Genomic DNA, 18811 nt, shown 5'->3' with positions numbered 1-18811 from the left:
CAGTCTAGTCTACGAATACAGGAACAGCTTGTTTTCTTTGCAGGCTTTCTCTCTTCCGTTTCTTGTCAACTTCGTTGCAAATTTCTGTTGTTTTTTTAGTTTTTTCGCAGCTTTGCATTTTCTTTGTGAAATGTACGGTTTGTGCAATCGTCCGCTGCATGCACTGCCTGATTTCAGCAGGCGCCGAATCGCCGATTCAGCAGTTTGTTTCATTCGTGTTTCAACATGAATTTGTCGATTTATTTTTTTGTGAGTTCCGGACTGCAGAAGTGAAGAGTGCTTCTTGATCGCTGTTTTTGTGGGTTGTCTGCATGTCGAACAAGGACAAGGACGCCGCGGAGAAATCCCGGCTGGACCTGCTGCGGATCTCCCCGGGGGCCACCCCTCCCCTGGACCTCCTCCCGGACCTCCCGCCGGCGGCCCCCGTGGACGATGAGCAGCACTGGGAGCGGCCCTTTGGGGACACGGGCCGGGGCTCCGTCCCCATCCCCGCCATCATCAGCAAGACGCATCCCTACGCCGAGGGCGCCCACTCCTACTGGTCCTACCTCACCTCCCCGCGCACGCGCCACTTGGTAAGACGGGCTGCCGTATCCTTCCGCCTGTATTAAACTGAGTAATTTTTATTGGAATTTTTTCTAATCGAATTTCATTGACATTTAAATATTTAATAATTATTTCTATTTTTTATTATTTTTTGCTTGTTTATTGTTTTTTTTTATTTAAGATTACGGTATAATTATTTTGCATTATTTTTGTAAGGGTCAGCAAGACTGCCACCTGTCATTTTAATTTTAATACCAGTACTTCTGTTCGTATTTGATTTCACTTGCAGATTGCAACACAAGTGTATGCAAATATTATTGGTATTGAGATTTTTCGTAATAAATGAATGCTTGAAGTAATTTAAATGTTTGGTGATTTACTGATAAATTTATTTATTATTTACTAAGTAATTTCATATGAATTTATTAAGATATCCATTATGCAGTTTAATATTCATTCTGTTATTTTACCAGTCATTTTTAATTTTTAAATTTTAATTCGCGCATTCCATCAACGTGCGCAGCTACAGTAGTTTCTTTAAAATGCATTATTAATTTAAAATGTAATGTAATGCCGGTTGTGACACAGACGTGCGTAAATCGATTTTCCCGCAATTTCGCGTGCACGGCTGCTGTTCATATAGATCGCCGGGGGCCTGGCGGGGGCGGGGGCCCGTCTCTTGACGCACCCCTTCGACCGCACCCGCACCGCCATGCTGCTCTTCCCCTACGACCCGCGCTTCGCCAGCATGTCCTCCACCGTCCGCACCTTCGTCACGGAGCTGGGTTGGCGGGTGGGGCTCTTCCGCGGGCTGGACATCAGTCTGGTCAAGATTGTCCCGGAGGTGGCGCTCAAGTTCGCCGTCTATGAAGAGGTACACTGTGCAGACACATTACGCTGTTCTCGCATTTTTTTACCGTTTTTTTTCCTTGATAACTTTCTCGTCGAGATAATTAGGGGTGTAATTAGGGGTGTCTTGCTTTTCAAATACGGCGTAGTTAAAGCATACCGTGATATGATAGAGAGATAGCGTAGAGTAAAGGCGAAACTGGATGTTCTATCATGTCGATATTCAATATTCATGCAGTATTACCTTATTTGTCGTGTAAAAATTTTGGCATACCCGGTAATTTTTTAACTTCTACTACAAGCAAAGTCAATTTGTGAAAAATATCTGGATAACCTGATTGAAATTGTGACACTGTATCTCATCGGGAAAAATCCCGTCCATGTTCAAAAAATAAGAGAAAAAAACATTTTGCTGTCCTTCTTCGTTTCCTGCGCTTTGTTAAATAATAAATTACTTGTTATGTTTGTTTTGCAAATTGTTTTCGTAGCTGTGAATTATTGCGATTAGGCTGCGTTTGTGCGAAATAAAAATCCTCGAAATTGGCGTTGCTCGGATTTTTAAACTCTGACCAAACAAGCGTAAGTACAGAACTGTAAAATGGGAAACTAGTGTGCAAGGGTGAATGTAGTGAAGTGGCGAAACATGTGTTAGTCTGTCCTTGTGTTTGATTGGAAATCGGTACAGCGTTGATTTGATGGCTCATATAATGTAATTATTTTGACCATTACTTTTTCTAGCCACATGTAGAATAAATTTACGGATATTCAATGACAGTGTTTATGTACGAGGTATATAAAATAAAATATAACACGCTGTCCACCATATTCAAGATTAATAAATACTTTATATTAAAATAAAATATTATTGATTGAGTTTGAGTCAGTAATGTTCTTGTTGTTTAATAATTTATTGCACGTTTTTTGAAATGTAGGAATAAAATTCATTTGCTTAATTATTTTGATATACTGGAAGACATTTGATGGTAATATTGGATTAATTAATTCTAATTTTGTCGCCTGTCAGTGTGTTTTAGCTGTGGGAACGATTACACTGGCATAGAATAAAAAGATGCCCTTGCTTGTTGGGTGTAGATCAAGAAGAACCTGATCGCGGTGCACGTGGCCCAGACGGGCAACCATTCCTCCTTCCTGGACCGCTTCTGGGCCGGCGGCATCGCCGGCTTCATCTCGCACCTCTGCATCTACCCGTTCAAAGTCGTGCAGACGCGGCTGGCCAATCAGCGCCCCTTCGGCAGCGAATTCGCCGGGATCACCGACGCCTTCGGGAAACTGTACCAACAGACGGGGCTGACGGGATTCTACCGCGGATTCTTCGTCAGCGTCACCGCCATGGTGCCGGCCATGGGCCTGGATTTCGCCGTGAGTGCACTCAGCGGATATTCAATTAATCAAATAATTATTAATAAACTCAATATGAAATAATTATTAAACTAGTCAAATTTATGATCAAATTATTATTAAACTAGGGAAAATCAGCTGCAAAATAATGGTAGGATTTAAGCAGATTAATTTATTTCAATTAATTTGCCTCTTTGACATGGAAATTGGGAAGAGGAAGGAAAAGTATTTGCTCCGCTCTGAATAAGGTATATAATTGTTGCTGTTAATTATTCTGAAAATATTTTTTTTTTGGGAAATGCTGTTTTGCAATAATTTTGTTAAAATAATTGAATATGTTTATCCGAAATGTGAGCCGAATCTGCCGCAAGATGTCATGCTTTAATGTACGGTAATTGCTAGGAAAATGGCGAGAGCGTAGTGCAGTGGCGCAGCAATCATTCGACCATGTCACTCGTTATGCTTGGATGCTGCAGCATTGTTAAATAGTTTGAACGCAAATTACAGTTTTTTGTTATTAATAAACAGACTTTTCTGTTGAGAAGGATCCAGAAAAATCCAGCATCTTGTATGACGTAATTATTTCTGTAATTACTTTTACCGTTATACGTACTTTAATGGAACTGTCCTCATGTGTTTTCAGTAGTGGCAAAACCTTATGGCTTTAACGTATACGAGTTGTTTTAAAGATAGTTTTGTGTGCACACATTAGCAAATGAAAAGATTTTAAAGAAAGCACAACAGTGACAACACAAAGCGAAAAAGATAAATAAGTGTAGTTTTAAATAGGTGTAGTTTGTTCCCAGATTAATGTAACATGAATTTATATAATTTATATTTGCGTTTTTTGGGCGTACCTGGTCTTAGTACTCTTTAACTGCATTATATTAAAATCAATTAAAATAATTTAAAGTGAATCAAAAGAATTAAAATAAATTAAAATAAATATACTTAACAAGAATAAGCTGGATAAAATTAAAATAAAATAAAGCAGATAACTTGCAGATGTACGGTCTGCTGAAGAAGCTGTACAAAGCGCACTACCACACCCAGGGCCAACTACCCCCGTGTACATCTTACTGGCCTGCGGGACATTAGCCTCGACAGTGGCGCACGTGGCCACCTACCCGCTGATCCTCCCTCGCACCCGCATGCAGGCCGGCGACTACGAGGCCCTGCAGATCCAGACGCCGCAGAAGAACATGTGGGGCTACCTGTGGGACGTGTACCGTCGCGACGGGGTGGTGCGCGGCCTGTACTGCGGCCTGGCGCCCTCATTAGCCAAGGTGGTGCCCGCCGTCAGTCTGTCCTTCGTCTTCTACGAGAAAATCTCCCAGATGATCACGCCGCCCCGGACGGCGCTCCCGCTGAGGGCTGGATGATTGATGAGTAGACGGTGGTGGGATTTATTTTGTGATTTATTCGGAATTTAATTCGGTTGCATGGTTCCTGGTTTCCGGCAATCGTTCCTGTGCCTTCCGCTCTTGTGTAGTTATGAAGCGTTTTATTTAGAGAAATCTCGGATGTGTTAGTGCATGCAAAATTCTGGAACAGCATGATTTGTTTAGAGAAGAAATGTTTTAATATTAATTTATTAATAAATTGAGCTTCCAACGCGGTGTGCAGATGCTGCAGATTGTGGAAATATGCCGCGTATGCTGTTTGCAAGCATGGTGATATTTTTTAGTGCTAATAAAATGCATCTGAAGAAAATCGGCTAAGATCGTGTGGTAGCGCTGTAAATAGTATTAATAATTTACAAAATAATTATTTATGAATTTCGTTAGCATTTAATTCAGTAATATTGGCTCAATTAAATATTCAGCTAATTAAGCTAATTATTGTAAATACTTTTTGTTAAAATTATCACTACACTTCGTATACTTATCCATATTAAAAAAAGTTTTATAAGATATCAAATGACTGTAACCGGCACGTAAAGTGCACGGCGCCGTTGCGGCTTTTCTACGATGTAATTTACGTACGAACATGTTTAAATTTTTTGAAAATACGCGCATTTGCAGCAGCTGAGGCTCAGGAAAAAAGCTCTTCCACCAGAAAGCAAATAAGTCAATTACAGTACTGGCAGCAAAGCGGCCAGTCAGCGAATAAAGAACCAGTGCGCTGCGGTCAGATAAGGCCGTCATGATATCACGATGAGGTCACGCTGACGGCATCCGGCCAATCAAACGCAGCCGGTTGCACAGCACTGTTATCCGGCGCTGGCCTGGATGGCGCATGCGCTGCACTTCTTTGTTCGTCCGCTGTTGTTGTTTATCGGCAATCATTCGTGATTGCACAGCGTGCATTCATGCAGATTTCAGCAGTCGGTGTGCTATGCGATAACCTAGCACACGCTTGGTTTTGCCGGTAAAGGCAGTTTTTCTTATGTATACACTACATACTACAATGTACAGTTGCCACTTATGAATATGAAATCATCGTTTTCTGTTGTTTCACGCCGTAGCCGCAGTTTTCTGATTAACGAATTGCAGGCACACACGTGTTGATTGACAGCGGTGGCCTGTATTTCCCTGTTCTGACTGCACCAGACTGCTTTATCAGTAATTCAGTACAGACTTTTCGCCTGTGCAGCTGAGTTTTGCCTTGCTTTCTGGCTTTGTGTGTTGATTGAAGGCGGTGGCCGTTACGTTCCCTGTTCTGATGGCTGATATACTGTTGATTCACTACAGCAATTTTACCCGTTAAGCTGTGTTTTTTCCACTGCATCGTTTCTTTGTCTCGATTCTGACTGATTTTGGAGAGGTTCAACATTTTTATTTTATCTCGATTAACTGTGATTCCTATTCAAAATGCGTTTGGTAAAGAAGGATCTATCGGAGACGAAGCTCTCCATCAGCAACTTCCGCGATCCACCGAAGCCAGCGAAAGAGAAAGATCCCGATGAGCCCATCGAGGAAATCCAGCTGTGGCGTCTCAACTTCACCGCGCTGGATTATCCCGCCGTGGAGATCACGCTTAACTGGTCTTTTGCCAAACTAAACCGCGTCCTCAAACGCTACAATCCCGACATGCTGCTCTCGGTCTGCTTCCAGAATCTCCACTTTAAACCAGCCGAGAGGACGGAGAACGCGCCAACCGTGAATCGCAACGAAGAAGCCTGCAAATACGTGGAAGCAGTGCTGAAGAACGGGATCCGCGTCAACGGACGGGAATTCAACTTCTTCGGACACTCCAACAGCCAGTTAAAAGAGAAGACGTGTCTGATGTACGAGGGCAGTAAGGAGCAGTGCTGGGAGGAGCGGAACAAGTTGGGCGATTTTTCCAAGTTGACGAGCGAAGCGAAAGTGGCCAAGCGTCTCGGACTGCTGTTTAGCAGCAGTCAACCGGTGTTCCAGCTGCCCTGGAAGGGGATTGGGCATGAAGATGGGTATCCCGTTGAGCCGGACATCGAGGATGACGATCAGAATTTTACCGACGGATGCGGGTTAGAATTAATGATACTTAATTATTCTTTTGTGATTTATTACATTTTCTTGCTAATAATTTTGCACTTTATTTTTTTCTATTTATTTTCGGATATTACGTATTATTCATCGTTTTCCTGAAGGATGATGGACTGACACAGTTGCAGCAATTTCACAGACTGATTATTAAAAATTGATTCTTTATTATTAACTAACATTTTATTTTAATAATTGATATCAAATAATTTGCATCATTGATAATTAAATTACTTTATTATTTTGATTTGTGAAAATAATTTTATTCGAGAATTATTTTTATAAATTGGTAGAAGCACGTAGCGTTTTTTATTGAAGATTTGTTTCTAATTTTTTTTTGTTTATTTTAATATGTACACGTCCCTACCGGCGACAGTACGCAATGCGCAATAATTTGTTACTGTTTTCATGGTAAATTTATAAAAACTGCGTGTACTGGGAAAACAGAAAATCATAATGAATTTCGCAACGGAAAGAAATCCTAAAAATACTCCAAATCGCCTTTTAAAAAACTAAGAGTAAAGAAATTAGAAACTGTACTTATACAGGTATATTTCGACAAAGCTGATGCGAAAAGTCGCCCACCACCTGAAACACCGCTTCGACAACCGTCCGCTGCTGCCGAGCGTTATCCAGATCCGTTACCGCGGCTTCAAAGGCGTCCTGGCCGTGAATCCGTCGATCACCTTCGACGTGGTTTTCCGGAAGTCGCAGGAGAAGTTCCCTGCGCGGACGACTCCTTCTGCGTCGTGGAAGCGTCCCGGCCGTACATCTACGGCAAGCTGAACCAGCAGATCGTCGCGCTGCTGTCCGCCCTGGGCATCCCCGACGGGATCCTGAAGGAGGTCCAACAGGAGCACTACCGCCGTCTGGAGGTCATGTTCGAGGACCCCCTGGTGGCCTTCAAGGTCCTCTGCAGCGAAGACAAACGGACGCTGGCCGCCGAACTCACCGAGAAAGGATTTACGCCAAAGGTCAACGACGCCTTGAACGCGGTGTGCAGCCGAATCATGAAGCAGAGTACGAAGGAGAAGAACAACGTCGCGAAGACGAAGCTGAGCGTCGTGGTGGAGCAGTCCCGTTTCGTGTTCGCCGTGAACGATCCCAACGAAGCGGAAGACGGGCAGTTGCGGGAGGGCGAGGTGTACTTCGCCCCGACGATCGACGGCGTGGCCACGCCCCTCGTGGGGAACCTCGTGCTGGTGCGGAATCCCTGTCTGTTCCCGGGGGACATCCTGCTGCGGCGGGCGGTGGAGAACCCCGGCTGCCGGCATTTGGTCGACTGCGCCGTCTTCCCGGTGCGGGGACGGCGTTCCACCGCCTCCTGCTCGGGCGGCGGCGATCTCGACGGGGACAAGTTCACCGTCATCTGGGATCCGCGGTTAATCCCGCGAAGAATGCAGGAACCGTATGGGTATCCGGCGGCGCTGGAGAAACAGGCCAGGACGATCGATTTGGACGGGATGATCAAGTATTTCGCGCATTTCAACAACGCGTCCTTGGGGAGTATCGATAATTTGTACTGGAGGTGGGCGAAGATGCGGCCGAACGGGGCGCTGTCGGATCAGTGTGTGCGGCTGAATGAGCGCTTCGCCAGCGCGGTGGACGGGGAACGGGTGTCGGTGCCGAAGGATCTGCGGGATCCGCCGAAGGACGATCCCAATCATCCCGTCAAGACGCCGGTGTGGGAGGAAATGCTGGAGGAATCGAAGCGGCGCTATGAAAATTACAAGTACGTTAAATAATTATTTTGTCAGGGGTTTTTTTTGACAGTAATCGGTTTGTGATTTGTTTGTTCATCCACAGTGATGAATCTGTCGTCTTTTCTCTGCCGTGAGAAAACGTAGTGTAATGGCAGCTCGCTCCCAACCCCGCTCCAAAGCCGATAATGTTGATGCCGTAATATGTAATGCATTCCGATTTTGCTTGAAAATTATTTTTTACACATTTTATGCGCCAAAGAATTCGTGTACTGATTGGAACAGTGCGTTCTACTTTTATAAAAAAAAATTCTTATTTTAAATAGTTTTACGTGGAGAAGTTCATGCAGTTTTAATGCCGGTTTCAGATAGCTCAACGGAATTTTTGTTTACACATCGTGAAATATTAGTCGGTCTCGTCTGCTGTATTTCTTTAAGTTTGTTTTCTTATCCATAAAAGCCTCTGATTAGACATTTATCGACCGCCAACAGGAGTACGTGATAAGAACTATTTTCTCAGCATTCGTGAGTGTTACAATAGCCACTACACTACATTTTCCCACACTACAGATAGTACAGGGCTCCAGATTCATTAATAATAGATAAATTCTCTTTGATAAATAAATCAATGAATAATTCATTAAATAAAATTAATAAATAATTCATTAATAATAATAAATTCATTAATAATATTTTCCCATTTACAGTTAGACTAACTGTAAATGGGAAAATATCGACCGTAAATGTAAATGTTCTTTTTCACATTTTGGTCTGAAAAATTCGTGAATGGACTGGAGAAGTGGAGCGTTCTGTTGTTTTTCTTGATGTATGAGCATTTTTCTTAGTTTGCTGCGATTGTGTTCTTAGTTTTCTTAAGAATTATTTTCTTCAATTAGATTTCGTCGGTTTGAGCGCGAATCGGTTCCAACTGAAAGCATTTCAAAACAGCCAAAACTGTTTTTTGAAATTGCACGTCTAATTTTGATGGCTGTTGCCTATTAAACGGTTGTGTACGTCTTTACTGTGAAGTAAGAATTCGCGGTATGAGAAAGTATTTGACTATCTGTATGTATTTGAGTTTTGACTATCTGTATAGGGAAGAAATTCAAGCAAAGGTCAGGAAAGGCGGCTCGGTTGAGCTGCGAGTCGCTCAGCCTGGAAACGGTGCAGGATATTGTGGCCTCCGGCCGACATGAACATGAGCGACTACCGTCTGATGCTGCTGATCAGCAACTGGTGGAGCCGGCACAAAAATAACTACAACCGGGATGATCTGGACGCCCTGATCCGGCAAATCGACTTCCGGCGCTTTAATTTCGCCCAGCGTCACGTGGCGCAGTGGCTGGGCGTCCCGAAGAAGATCCTGGTCAACGCGCTGAACCGCTCGGACATCATCACGCCGAAACAGCTGCAGCAGGTGTATCTGGACGTGGAGGAGCGGCATTGGAAGCTGTTCTATTCCTACTCGGTCTTGCACTACACCGGGTGAGAGTTCTACTGTAGTTGATTTGTAACTAAGTTATTTTTTATTTATCCTGAAGTTGTGATTCAATTTTTATAATTATTATGTGAATAATTTTAGCTGAAGAAATTAATTACTTATTTAAAGTTAATAATGTGGTAACTAATGTTTTCAATTAATTAATTACATGTTCAGCTTAACTGATTAAATAAATTGAAACAGATTTTTTAAACACCGATCAGTAATTATCAAAATTTCTTTCATATCTGTTTTTATAACAGTACAAATCTACAGAAAAAAGTCTTCATAAGTTAACCTTTTAAATTTCAGATTTACTTCAAAATCGAACGGAGTTCTGAGCATTTCAAACGGTTGGAAAAGCTAAATTTCGGAATACATTTGTTTTAAAAATATCAACATCAATATCAACTACAATTTTTTTAAAATATTAAATTTGATAGTAAGTTTCGCTTGACACTGTTCGATTTTCCATCGTAGATTCGACAACACCTTCATGAAACACTTGTGCGACGCATTAAGCAACTACACAAAATCATTAATCGTCTTCCAGTACTCGGACCACTTCAGCGTCGCCGTCTACTTCCCCAAACCGTTAAAAGTCGGCGAAGCCAACACGGATCTCGGGGAAATCGTGTACTTCGGTTTATTCAACGGGTGTGTGGAGAAACGCTTCCTCCCGAAAGACATGACGGTGTTTCTGGCGGAAGAGCGTTTCCAGATGTACTGGAAGAAGGAAGAAGGCAATACCTTCATCTGGCTGAAAGGGCAACCGGCCAATCACATCAGCCGGAACCCGAAGAAGGAGCGGGTGGGAAACGGCGGGAAGAGGGTGGCGGAAGCGCCACCCCCCGCCGGGGAGCAGTGCCAGGCGTTGGGGTTGCCGGTGGATGTGCTGGAGATGGACTATGAGATCAAGTTCAGTATTGCGGTGCGGGAGCGGCGCTGGTTCTCGGAGGTGTACACGAAGAATATGGATCGCATCCAGAAACAACGCTTAATAGGTTAGTTCGTGATATTTGATTTTCTTGACTGTCATTTGTATTTTTTTATTATTTTATTTGGTAGTATTACTTTTGAGGAAATTTTCTTTGCTGCAGTTATTTTTGAATAATCTGATTATGTCCGTAAAATGGCTTTTGGAAATAACGACGAATTATTTCATCAACTATTAATTTCTAGCATTTTCATAATTTTTATTTTTGCTGAATGTTGCTGGTGCCACTATTTTTACTGATTTATTTTGGGTGTCGTGGAAATTTTCTTGGTTATTTTGATCATTTTGTTCGCACTCACAAACAGGGTTAAAAGGAACCGGTTTTTGTTGTTAACGTATTTCCTTCCAGATAATGTTTTTTTTTCTGATTTATTTATTTTTAACTCAGCGTAGTGTACCAATTATTGCTATTTGATTGGCTATTGCCAATAAATTAATTTTTATTTCTGTAAGTATAGAAGTATTCGTTGTTTAACGAGTACTACTGTTGCCTGTTGGCAGTGAATTAGTAGCCGGATTTTATTTTTATTAGCTCAAGCCAGTCGCGTCTCCTGTTTGTAACAAAAACAGGATTAATTACAACCGAAAACTTTAATGGCTAATAAGATTATTGACAAACACGATACATGTATGATGTATGTGTGTGGCGTAGGTGTGGAGATTTACGTTATCGGCAGCGTGGACGACGCCGCCAGCCCCGTTCACCGGCGCACCGTGCCCAATTTAATCCCGCTGTCCCTGGGGAACACGGCCATTCCCGTGCACCGGATCGGTGTGCCGGATGTGGATGATTTCGTCGCGCCGGATTTCGACAATCCCTCGCAACAACACCGGGATGTAGTGGCGCAGCTCAAGCGATTTCGAGTCAGTTTATTACTAACGCAACCGAGAAAAAATAAATTTTCAGCAATTTCTTGTTTGATTTTTGATGTATTTTTTTAATTAGTTTTGGCTCCTTTGGTTTATTAAAATTTTATTTCACGAATTATTTTCCCCTGCAACTTCACGCCGCGGAGCGATTCGGTTTTTATTTCTGTTATGCTGATGAAAAATATTTTTTAAAATTGGAGAATTTATTTTTTACTTGTGTAATTTTATTTTTAATGGTAATTTTATTTTTAATGGTTTGTATTGACTTGTTAAATTTGATATTATTTAATTTGTATCCGGCAGGATGACGGGGTGATTGCGGTGGAGAAGAACGCGGACAGCTTCATGCCGTTGATCCGCGTCATCCACTATTACAGCCAGACGGAGACGAATTGGTGCTGCAATTTCGTCCAGACAATTCTGGATAAATACGGCCGGAATATCGGCGCCGATTCAGAAGTCTTGCAGATTTTGCTGTATATTCCGCGGATGGCCGGCCAGTTCGCCCGGCATCTGGAAGATATGCCTCCCGCCGTGTGTCGGAAGTTGTTATGTGCGCTATTGCGCAGCAGCGAAACCCTGCCTACCAGCCACATCCTGCAGGAAGCCAAGGGACGCAAAATCCAAGACGAAGACATCAACGACGATCAGGAAAACACGGTAAGGTCAGCGCGGTTGAAAAACTAACTAGTTCAGTGGGTCTTACAAAAAACTCCAATATAAATATAAAATTAGATTCTTAAAAAAAATAAATCGAATTTTTTACGCGGAAAATGTTTATATTCTTTATTGGAAAAATTCAGTTTTTACCATTTTAAATTGCGCATTTCAAACACGCGAAGCTCTGTTTGATTTTTTTAGGATTGCTGAACTTTTTTTGGTCTAATCTGCGCTTAACGTTATATTTAAAAATTGATTAAATGTGTAAAATTTAAAATTGTTTCCATTTTCAGGCATTTTCTTCGAGCGCGCTTGTCCTGTTTTATTTAATTTTTTTTAAATAGAAATGGATTTTTCATTTTAAACTTCGAAGAGCGGATTTCGAAGAGCATGTACTTCGAAGAGCGGATTTACGCTAAGTCCAGTTTGACGTTATTTTTTAATGATGAATCCAGTCCGTGGTTTTCTTCGTTACAAATTATTTTTATTACGGATTTATTATATTTGTAAAAAATTAATTTTTCTTTTTAAACCATGTACACGCGAAAGCCTGTTTGATTTAATTTGTTGAAACTATTTTTAAAAAATTCAGACTTATGAATTTTCGGAAGGGTTTTTGAAAAACTATTTTTTTTCCGCTGTTTTAAAACGCTGTGATTTTAAATAATATGATTATGGAACTGAAAATGCTGAAAGTGTGACCTTTAGCAGGCAGCAGCTGAACCGGAAAAGGCGGCGAAAAAAGACGCGGGATTCTGGAGCCGGCGTCCGCCCCAGCGGAGCGGTCCGTTAGCGTACAGTCTGCAAATCCCGTTGGGCGCCGACTCCACCGGAAAAAAAGAAGCCGACGCCGGCGGATTACTCGACCGGATGAAAGCGGAAGCCGACAGCGTGTTCAACGCCGAAAATTACTGTGATCTGTTGAAAGCCAGTGTGATGGTCTTAGATCCCAGTTTCGGCGTGGAATTCAACGATCTCCTGTTCAATAACGAGGAGCGGTTGGTGGCGGAGGATTACCTGAAGCGGTTGGGGTATTTGTTGTGCCGGGATTTATTGGGGGAACGCATTGATAACCAGATGAAGCGGAATAAGAAACGCCAGTTCCGGATTAAATTGGTGGAGAATACGAGCAAGGAGGCGGATGAGAATGTGGACAACGAGAAAAAGTGGGTATTGTTGGCGATTTTTCGAAAGAGAGTTTTTGAATGAATTTGTTCAAACTTTTATCGTTTTAAATATTTTCGCTTCTTTCTTCGTTTATTTTCTCTTGTTCTTTTACATTTTTTGAACCAGGTTTTTCGGTTAATTTTATTTAGTCAAGGTTTAGCAGTTTTGTGTTTTTCATGAATAATTTATTCTTTTTTTTAAAAAATTATGTTTTTTATAATAAATAATAAATAATATAATTTATAGCAAATATTATTCTTTATAATAAATGATATTCCTTTTTCAAGCTCTTTTAGGTGTTTTATTTTCGTTGTGATGATCTGTAATTTTTGCGTACTCGTTTTTCTAGTATTCATTCAGGTTTTTTTTAATTAATTCATTTAGTTAATTTTTGACCTTTTCTGATTTTTTATTTGAATTAAATAGATTTTAATTCTAACGATTGCACTTATTTATGATTATCACAATTTTTCCTGTGTTTATAACGATGGGTTTTTCTTTATTGACATTTGAAACTAAAACAGATAACTAAACCTTACAATGCACGAAAACACGAGAGCCGCGTTTGGTATTATACCGGCCAGCACCGAAGTAAAACAATTACGCATACAGTCTAGTAAAAAGTACAAGTAGCCGGGAGGTTACTTTCTTCTTCCGATTAAGTAACAAGGAAGTAGCTGAGCCGACAGTTAACACAGCTGCCAGCTGCCACAGTTACGTAACAGGATGTTACGTAATTTACTTTCCTTTTTTATTATCTTTTAATTTTTTTCTTTTTCGCTTTTTTTAATAGAAGTATTTTAATGAGTTCTTTCTGATTGTTTTTTCTATAGGATTTTTTTGATTTTTTTTTACCGGTTTCTTATCGGTGATTACTTTTCTTAAGTTTTTCTAATTTTTCTTTTTCACAATTTTCAGGTGTTTTAATCTTAATTTGATGATTTTTTAATTTTATAAAAATTTAAAAAAAATACAAAATAGATTCTATTGCAGATTTTTGATTTTTTTACGGTGGGTGTTTATTTTTACAGGAAGAAAATCAAATTCAACTACCGGGCGCAGAACATCGCCGAGCGTCCGCGCGTCGGCGACATGGTCCTCTTCACGCGCATGAACAAGCCGAAACCCACCGAAATCACCGAGACAAAAAACCTCGACGCCGAATTCCCCGCCCTGGGAAAAATACCCGCAAAACCGACACCCAAACCCAGAACCCCGGTCATTCCCGTCACAAATTCCGACACGGGTCCGGTGGTGTGTGTGGGCGTGGTCAAGGACATTTCGCCCGACATCCTCGTCCACTTTGACGCCGCCCCGCCCCCCGAGGTGGAGCTGGCGACGTGGGAGATGGAGGTGCTGGGCAACTTGACCACCTTCAAGCATTGCGTGGACGCCGTGGCCACGTTCGTCGCGCAGAAAGAGAACGGGACGTTGGCGTTTCATGCCATCATGGGATTGGTGTTTGAGGAAATCGTTGGTGATGGGAATAAGAAAGTGGAGGGGTTTTTTGAGGGCTTGAATGAGTCGCAGAAGGAGGCGGTGCGGATGGCTTATGCAAGGAAGATTACGCTCGTCCAGGGACCCCCCGGCACCGGTAATTCCCATTTATTTTTCTTATATTAAGCGTGGTTATTTTAAATATTTTATGGATTATATTTATTAGAGTGTTTGTAATTAAATTTTAATGAATCTGAAATTATTTTATAATATTTTTGATTTTTACTGACTTGTCCGTGTTTGATTTCTTGAGTTATTCCTGTTTAAATATTAATTTGTTTCCAATAAATAACATTTTTTTTTCATTATTGCTGTTAAGATTAAATTTGTCAGTTTTGGATGAGACTAATATTATTGTGATGTAATTAATTATTTCTTTATTTATTTTTCTTGGTGAATTATTTTTATATTCGTATTGATTTATCGCAAATTACGTGAATTGTTATTCTGAGCAGCATTTTGCATGTGTTGTTGTGTCGTAAACAGGAAAAACGCACACCATCGCGCGGATGCTGCAAGCGCTGATGGATCAGTACGGAAAGTGCCGGGTGCTGGCCGTGGCCTCCACAAACACTGCGGCCGACAACATCCTGCGCGGCATCGTCCACTTAAAAGCCCGGCAATTAGGTGAAAAAATACAAATAAAATCATTTGTAAAATCACATTCAAATACATTCATCATTTGTAAAATCAAATTCAATCACATTCATCATTTGTAAGTTTCATAATAATTATTCTGATAGAAATTCTTTTTCCTAAAACAATGGATTATATTAATTATATTTGTCGCAGCGAGATGTTGCATATCGGTTGTTGTGGGCGGATGACCTTTGTGATTCTGTTCCTAGGCGGTGAGGATTTTAAACCGGTGCGCGTGGGCGATAAATCGGCGGTGTCGAAGGATCTGCACCGGTACACGCTGGCGGATCTGGCGGAAGGGAAGACGCGCAACGAGAAGAAGAAGAGCGCGGAGAAAGCCGTGGCAGCGGCCGATCTCATCGTCGGCACGTGCGTCGGCGCCGGGCTGGCTGATTTGAAGGATGTCGCCTTCGATGTCGTCGTCATCGACGAAGCCTCACAGGTAAATCCTGCTTATCCATCAATTTTTGGCTTTCTATTTGAATTTCTGTGCATTTTTTAAGATTTATTTTAATTTATTCAGCAGTTAATTTGTACTTATTTTCTGCTGGTTTTTATTCCAACAGAGTAGAAGTACGGATAATTAATATATTTTTGGCCGTAATAATATTTGTTTATCTTTAAACTATGTTTAGTTATGTTTAGTATTATTTATGTTTACTTTGTTATTAGTAATGCACATCATATATTTGAAGTTAATTTTCAGCCGTGGTAGTATTTTTTGCACGTTTATTTTTGAGTAAATAGCGTATTTTATATTTATTTTCAGTTACTCGATTTTTTATTTTTCACTGATAATATTAATTATTAGGTTTTTAATTCGGTAAATTAATAAATTATTAAATTAAAAATTAAGAGAAATATTGTTAATCAATATATGAATTAATCCTTATTAAATTATAAAATTATTTTTTAATTGGGTAAATTAATGTGCAGGTGACGGAGCCGTGCGCGCTGATCGCTATCGTCAAAGCCGCGCGTGGGTCGTCTTAGTGGGCGACCACCAGCAACTGCCGCCGCAGGTGCATGAGCTAGCCAAATCCGGCGTCCCCGGTCTGGATCTGAGCGTGTCGCTCTTCGACCGGCCTGGCGCATTCCGAGACCATCCAAGTGCAGATGCTGGACGAGCACTACCGCTGCCATCCGTTTATCATTGACTTCTGCTCGCAGGAATTTTATAACGGCCGATTACGTGCGAAAGTGCGGCCGGCGGAGCGCCCCCTGCCGCTAGGATTCGAGTGGCCCCATCCGGAAAAACCCGTGGTGCTGATTGATGTCCAAGGTAGGCTTAAAATCGGAGAAATTTAAAATGACATAAAATTCAATTTAACTAAGTTCAGTTGAATTTTTTCAATTTAAAATTTAAAATTAGAAACAGAATTTTTTAAATTGTAAATTTAAAATTGGAAATAGAATTTTTTAAATGAAATTTAAACAAACTACATTTGACAATTTATTTTGTATATAATAATTTTATTTGATCCAATTACTTGACGTTTAGTTTACTAACAAGTTCAATTTCTTCGCCGAAAATTATTTCAGTAATAAATTCTGAAAATTTAAATTTTTCTTTTTCTGATTTCTTGAAGCGCTGGCTGGCCGTCCCGAACGATTTCGAATTCAGCGAGATATTTATTTTAAAATCATGTACCTCGTATTTACAAAATTTGGTTGTCAACTATTTGTTCTGATAAACGTGACCTTTGTGGCTACTTAGGCGAGGAGAAGCAGAAGAGCGGGGGGTCCAAGTGGAATGTGGCGGAGGCCAATGTAGTCGTCGCGGTGGTGAAGCAGCTGTTGATGGTGGACGCGGAGGAGCAGCGCGGCGCGGTCAAAGCCAAGGAGATCGGCCTGGTCAGCGCCTACCGCGACCAGATTGACTGCCTGAAGAATAAGGTCACGATCTCGCCGAAATTGAAGGCTTTCGCCAAGGACATCGAGATCGTCACCGTCGACGGCTTCCAGGTACAATATGACAAAAAAACGTTAAGTATTTAGAAAAAAAATTGTTATGATTGTAATGTAATTGTTAGAGCGGCATCCGCTCTCTATAGGATCCTTTCATAAAACATTTCGATACAATTTGTTTGTGGGTTCGATTCCCTCAGTCGGCAGATTTTTTCCGAAGTTCTATACGATCCTTGCACATCCCTTGCATAATCGTGGTGAGAATATATTTAAAGTTAAATCGAAAATTATAATTAATAGTTGTAAAAAAATACTCATGAAGGCGTTCGCAGTTGAAACAAAATTTACAAACGAAAGTGAGCAATTAAAGCTTCAAAATATATTAAGAATTTATTTAGTTTCCTTCGCTTCAGTGTAAAAATAAATTAATTAAAAAATTTTGTTTTATCCTGGTTAAAGTAGGTTAAAAAATAGGTTAATAATTTTAGTTATAATTTTCGAAAACTATGTATAAGGAAATATTCTGAACGCAAGAAAAATGCTGTAAAAATAAAGGAAAAACCCGTTTCAGAAATTATCTTGGAACTTTCTTCCATTTAATTTTGTAAATGTTTTTATTATGTATCATCCCATTTAAAATTGGAGTTTGAGTTTCGCGGGAAAAAAAAAACATTTGAATGTAATTTATTTTAATACCATCTGTATTCGTTAAAATAAAATAAAAATTTAATTTAAATAAATTAAAATAAAATAAAAATAAAATAAAATAAAAATAAAAAGGGAATAAATTTAGTTTAATTTGTAAAATGTTTGATGAAGGGTCGGGAGAAGGAGGTGATTATTTTCTCGGCGGTGCGCAGCCGCGACGACGGAGAAATCGGTTTCTTGAAGGATCGGCGCCGGTTTAACGTGCTGATGACGCGCGCCAAACGCGGCATGATCGTCGTGGCCAGTCGCGCTACACTGCGCGCCTCCGGTGATCCCCTGTGGAAGAAGTGGCTCGACTACGTCGAGCAGCATGATCTAGTGGTCGACGGACAGAAATTCGTTGAAAAGCAAGTCGCGCCGGCTAGCTGAATATTGCCGGATTTTTTCCAGTTTTACCTTCTTTTATTTTGCCTGTATTTTGTAGTTTTCATGTATATTTTCTTTTATATTTTAGTTGGGTTTGTGTACGAGAAAATTGGATACTTTTGCAAGGTTTTGGTAGAGTTTGTACTTTTGTATATTGTGTGAATTGTCGGCTGGTTTCTTTTATTATTTTTTTCTGGTTCGAAAATTCGAAAGGGACGGTGAGAGAATGTGCTGATGAATATGAAGAAAAACTGAATTAAACATGAATTTTAAAAAAAGAAAAATTAATATGAAATAAATTTGAATTTATAAAACAATAATTATATTCGATGTTCTAAATAAAGGTATGAATTAAATATGTATATATATACATAAGAGATGTATGAGGTAAAATGTAAATTTTAAAGAAGAAAATGTGAAATAAATGTGATCGGCGACGCTGCTGTACGGACCGCACAGCGCGGTTAATATCATACGATTAATTGCTATTGTGTAGTAGTCAGTATTTATTTTGTGGTTGGCGAAGTGTAGATTGCGGAGAAGTGTCAAAAGTGGCCGTTGTGGTTGTATACGATATGGCTGGCAGAGAAAGCGCCGCAAC

General features: G+C 40.5%; 3 protein-coding genes across 3 annotated transcripts; all 3 read left to right on the top strand.

Moving 5' to 3' along the window:
* Positions 1-33: 33 nt before the first annotated feature.
* On the top strand, positions 34-4418 carry LOC129582511 (calcium-binding mitochondrial carrier protein SCaMC-2-B-like). Its single transcript, XM_055474030.1, is given in 5 exon segments — positions 34-575; positions 1190-1420; positions 2488-2775; positions 3760-3820; positions 3823-4418. Coding segments are annotated over 5 exon segments (1158 nt in total). The 5' UTR covers positions 34-311; the 3' UTR covers positions 4137-4418.
* Positions 4419-5088: 670 nt separating this feature from the next.
* Positions 5089-7140, top strand: LOC129582512 (uncharacterized). The gene is made up of 2 exons (XM_055474031.1): positions 5089-6202; positions 6767-7140. Exons 1-2 carry the CDS (start codon positions 5568-5570, stop codon positions 7002-7004), a joined length of 873 nt encoding a protein of 290 aa, XP_055330006.1. The 5' UTR covers positions 5089-5567; the 3' UTR covers positions 7005-7140.
* A 671-nt stretch (positions 7141-7811) lies between these two features.
* Positions 7812-18477, top strand: LOC129582510 (uncharacterized). Its single transcript, XM_055474028.1, is given in 14 exon segments — positions 7812-7950; positions 9015-9403; positions 9879-10402; positions 11048-11259; positions 11569-11925; positions 12637-13091; positions 14124-14686; positions 15076-15216; positions 15438-15670; positions 16165-16207; positions 16210-16313; positions 16315-16510; positions 16946-17193; positions 17956-18477. Coding segments are annotated over 13 exon segments (3627 nt in total). The 5' UTR covers positions 7812-7950; positions 9015-9110; the 3' UTR covers positions 18214-18477.
* Positions 18478-18811: the final 334 nt, after the last annotated feature.

This window comes from Paramacrobiotus metropolitanus, unplaced genomic scaffold, assembly GCF_019649055.1.
Source record: "Paramacrobiotus metropolitanus isolate TYO unplaced genomic scaffold, Prichtersi_v1.0 Parri_scaffold0000007, whole genome shotgun sequence".
Lineage (NCBI taxonomy): Eukaryota > Metazoa > Tardigrada > Eutardigrada > Parachela > Macrobiotidae > Paramacrobiotus > Paramacrobiotus metropolitanus.
Note: the sequence above shows the minus strand (reverse complement) of the source record. Positions and strands in the feature narration are given on the sequence as shown.